The sequence below is a fragment of the Cebus imitator genome, unplaced genomic scaffold, assembly GCF_001604975.1.
Source record: "Cebus imitator isolate Cc_AM_T3 unplaced genomic scaffold, Cebus_imitator-1.0 Scaffold264, whole genome shotgun sequence".
Classification (NCBI taxonomy): domain Eukaryota; kingdom Metazoa; phylum Chordata; class Mammalia; order Primates; family Cebidae; genus Cebus; species Cebus imitator.
Window position 1 is genome coordinate 2,872,043 of NW_016107579.1, and position 4,810 is coordinate 2,876,852.

General features: G+C 36.8%; 2 protein-coding genes across 2 annotated transcripts in view; both read left to right on the plus strand.

Moving 5' to 3' along the window:
* Nucleotides 1-3,884, plus strand: part of LOC119467178 (band 4.1-like protein 5) — a 46,568-nt gene extending 42,684 nt beyond the window's left edge. Inside the window, exon 4 of the mRNA XM_037728395.1 lies at nucleotides 3,831-3,884. Within this exon, the coding sequence (XP_037584323.1) occupies nucleotides 3,831-3,884 (54 nt within the window). The remainder of the gene's footprint in view (nucleotides 1-3,830) is intronic.
* Nucleotides 1,641-2,174, plus strand: LOC108283732 (40S ribosomal protein S24-like). The gene has a single exon (XM_037728407.1). It carries the CDS (start codon nucleotides 1,679-1,681, stop codon nucleotides 2,069-2,071), a length of 393 nt encoding a protein of 130 aa, XP_037584335.1. The 5' UTR covers nucleotides 1,641-1,678; the 3' UTR covers nucleotides 2,072-2,174.
* Nucleotides 3,885-4,810: the final 926 nt, after the last annotated feature.

The following is a 4,810-nucleotide window of genomic DNA, read 5'->3' on the forward strand; positions in this document are numbered from 1 at the left end:
AAAAAAAAAAAAAAAAAAAAAAAAAAAAAAGCAGGAGTTGTAATCCCAGTCTCTGTTAAACTAGACTTTAAACCAACAAAGATAAAAAAAAGACAAAGAAGGGCATTACACAGTGGTCAGTGGTACAGGGATCAATGCAACAATAAACCAACAAAGATCAAAAAAAGACAAAGAAGAGCATCACACAGTGGTACAGGGATCAATGCAACAAGAAGAGCTAACTGTTCTAAATATACATACATCCAATACAGGAGCACCCAGATTAATAAAGCAAGTTCTTAGAGACCTAAGGAGACACTTAGACTCCCATACAATAATAGTGGGAGATTTAACACTCCACTGTCAGTGTTAGATCAATGAGACAGAAAATTAACAAGGATATTCAGGACTTCAAGTCAGCTCTGGACCAAGCAGACCTAATAGACATCTACAGAACTGTCCACCCCCAAGTCAACAGAATATACAGTCTTCTCAGCACCACATCACACTTATTCTCAAATTGACCACGTAATTGGAAGTAAAACACTCCTCAGAAAATGCAAAAGAACAGAAATCGCCACTGATCTCACGGAAATACAAATGAATCATCAGAGAATACTATAAACACCTCTATGCAAATAAACTAGATAATTTAGAAGAAATGGATAAATTCCTGGACACATACACCCTCCCAAGACTAAACCAGGAATAAGTCAAGTTCCTGAATAGACCAATAACAAGTTATGAAACTGAGTAGTAATTAATAGCCTACTAATCAAAAAAAGCCCAGGACCAGTCAGATTCACGGCCAAATTCTACCAGAGGTACAAAGAGGAGCTGGTACCGTTCCTTCTGAAGCAATTCCAAATAATAGAAAAAGAAGGACTCCTCCCTAACTCATTTTCTGAGGCCAGCATCATCCTGGTACCAAAAGCTGGCAGAGACACAACAACAACAAAATTGCAGGTCAATATCCCTGATGAACATAGTGTGAAAATCCTCAGTAAAATACTGGCAAACCAAATCCAGCAGCACATCAAAAAGCTCATCCACCATGATCAAGTCAGCTTCATCCCTGGGATGCAAGACTGGTTCAACATACGCAAGTTAACAAATGTAATCCATCACAAACAGAACCAATGACAAATGCCACATTATTTTCTCAATAGATGCAGAAAAGACCTTTGATAAAATTCAGTACCCCTTTACATTAAAACTCTCAATAAACTAGGTATTGATGGAACATATCTCAAAATAATAAGAGCTATTTATGACAAACCCACAGCCAATATCATACTGAATGGGCAAAAGCTGGAAGCATTCCCTTTGAAAACTGGCACAAGACAAGGATGCCCTCTCTCACCACTCCTATTCAACATAGTATTGGAAGTTCTGGCCAGGGCAATCAGGCAAGAGAAAGAAATAAAGGGTATAATAGAAAGAGAATAAGTAAAATTGTCTCTGTTTGCATATGACATAATTGTATATTTAGAAAACCGCATCGGCTAAGTCCAAAAATCTCCTTAGGCTGATAAGCAACTTCAGCAAAGTCTCAGGATAGAAAATTAGTGTGCAAAAATCACAAGCATTTCTATACACTAATAACAGACAGAGAGCCAACTCATGAATGAACTCCCATTCACAGTTGCTACAAAGGCTTTTTTTTTCCTCCCCGGCTGTGTAAGGATAGGCCGCCATCATGAACGACACAGTAACTATCCGCACTAGAAAGTTCATGACCAACCGACTGCTTCAGAGGAAACAAATGGTCATTGATGTCCTTCATCCCGGGAAGGCAACAGTGCCTAAGACAGAAATTCGGGAAAAACTAGCCAAAATGTACAAGACCACACCGGATGTCATCTTTGTATTTGGATTCAGAACTCATTTTGGTGGTGGCAAGACAACTGGCTTTGGCATGATTTATGATTCCCTGGATTATGCAAAGAAAAATGAACCCAAACATAGACTTGCAAGACATGGCCTGTATGAGAAGAAAAAGACCTCAAGAAAGCAACGAAAGGAACGCAAGAACAGACTGAAGAAAGTCAGGGGGACTGCAAAGGCCAATGTTGGCGCTGGCAAAAAGTGAGCTGGACATTGGATCACAGCCAAAGGAGTAAAGGTGCTGCAATGATGTTATCTATGGCCGTTGTGGATTTTTCACGAGAAGCTTAATAAACTAAAAACTTTCATGTGAAAAAAAAAAATTGCTACAAAGAAAATAAAATACCCAGAAATACAACTCACAGGGATGTGAAAGACCTCTTCAAGGATAGCTACAAACCACTGCTCAAAGAAATAAGAAAGGACACAAACAAATGGAAAAACATTCCATGCTCATGGATAGGAAGAATCAATATTGTGAAAATGGCCATACTGCCCAATGTAATTTATATTCAGTGTTATCCCCTTCAATGTACCCTTGACTTTCTTTACAGAATTAGAAAAAACTACTTGAAATTTCATATGGAACCAAAAAAGAGCCTATATAGCCAATGGAACGGAACAGAGGCCTCAGAAATAACACCACACATCTACAACCATCTGATCTAATTAAACTAAAGAGCTTCTGGACAGCAAAAGAAACTATCATCACAGTGAACCTGCAACCAACAGAACGGGAGAAAATTTTTGCAATCTATGCATCTGATAAAGGGCTAATATCCAGAATCTACAAGGAACTTAAATTTATGAGAAAAAAACAACCTCATCAAAAAGTAGGCAAAGGATATGAACAGACACTTTTCAAAAGATGAATTTATGTGGCAGACAACCATATGGAAAAAAGTTCATCATCACTGTTTATTAGAGAAATGCAAATGAAAACCATAATGAGATGCTATCCCATGCCAGTTAGAATGGCGATCATTAAAAAGCAGGAAACAACAGATGCTGGAAAGGATGTGGAGAAATAGGAACTCTTTTACATTGTTAATGGGAATGTAAATTAGTTCAACCATTGTGGAAGACAGTGTGGTGATTCTTCAAGGTTCTAGAAACATACACCATTTGACCCAGCAATCCCATTACTGGGTATATACCCAAAGGATCATAAATCATTTTACTATAAAGAATCATGCATACATATATTTATTGCAGTACTTTTCACAATGGCAAAGACTTGGAACCAACCCAAATGCCCATCAATGATAGACTGGGTAAAGAAAATGTGGCACATACACACCATGGAATACTATGTAGCCATAAAAAAGGATGAATTCATGTCCTTTGCAGGGACATAGATTAAGTTGGAAACCATCATTCTCAGCAAATTCATACAGTAACAGAAAACCAAACACTGTATGGCCTCGCTCATAGGTGAGAGTTGAACAATAAGAACACATGGTAAGTAGCTACCTAAGTAAAACACACACACACACACACACACACATATATATGTATATATATATATATATATATACATAGACGCAGGGAGGGGAGCATCACACACCGGGGACTGTTGGGGAATGTAGGGGCTAGGGGAGGGATATTATTAGGAGAAATTCGTAATGTAGATGACGGGTTGATAGGTGCAGCAAACCACCATGGCACGTGTATCCCTATGTAACCTGCATGTTCTACACATGTATCCCAGAACTTAAAGTATATATATAAAAAAGACGTCACCTATCAGGTTTTAGTTTTTTTTTGTTCATGTGCATCAGAAGCTTGCTGTGGATATTGGGCAGATACTCTACCCTCTCACCTCTTTTCTCATTCACTTCAGTTTTTTTCTTGTGAAGTATTTCCTTGTGGTTATCAGTATCGGCACAATGAAGTAACTTTTAGTAATTAAAATTTTAAAGTTCTGTCCTCTGCTTAACTAAATTTTTGTTGTTGTTTTTCAGCATTGGTTGGATGGTACAAAAAGCATCAAAAAGCAAGTAAAAAGTAAGTCCTGAAAAATTATGTGTGTGGGGGAAGAGGAAATAGACTATATTAGAAATTCTGGTTCTTAATAGGACATAAGAAATTGTGTTTCAGATGAATTTTTTAGCATTTTCATTTTCTAGAAATCATTTTATTTTGATACACTGAGCCACTCCCCAAGTTACATAGCCTTGATACTAATCTAGACTCAGCCGTATTGGGGTTTAACTTTCCAGGAGAAAACCTTGCACATTGCAAATGGGGTTGACTTTCCCCAAAATACTTAATTGTTATTTGCTAATTATTTGTGTTGGAATTTTCCTGTTTGGCCCTGTTTGTTGTATGTCCTAATATTGAAAATATTTCGAGACTTTGTTATAATATTTTAAAATTAAGAAAAATGAAACAATTCACTTAAAATGTTAATGTCATTCAGAGAGAAAATACCGTTGTTTATCCATTATCCGACTTGACTTTTTATCAGAGTTTTTAGGGCACCTCAACTCTTGTCTCCAAATAATGAGACCACTGAAATTATAGAAGTTAGTGAACTAGCTGAAATGAATTTGCGTGGGAAGATTCACCATGAGCCGTTAATAACATAGGCATTCCTCAGTTCTCTCAAGAAATATAGGTTAGCAGGTTTTCAGGACTGTTAGATTGCATAGTTAAGACTTTCATTGGATGCATTTGACCCTGAACTGTTAGAATTAGTCTAGAGCTGTCTGTTCTTCAGATGAGAGATGATAGTAATATACTATATGAGGATTTGGTACATTTAAAAAAATCTAATTGATCTTTTTGTGTCAGGTTTAAGCCTATGATCTAACCTGTAGCAATGCCACAAAAACCTGATCTTTTGTCTCACTCCAGTAGATTTTTGGCCAATTTTCTGTCTGAAAAGTATTAAAAGTATTACTTAAATAGTCTATTAAAACCCTTTTTTTTTTTTTTTTAA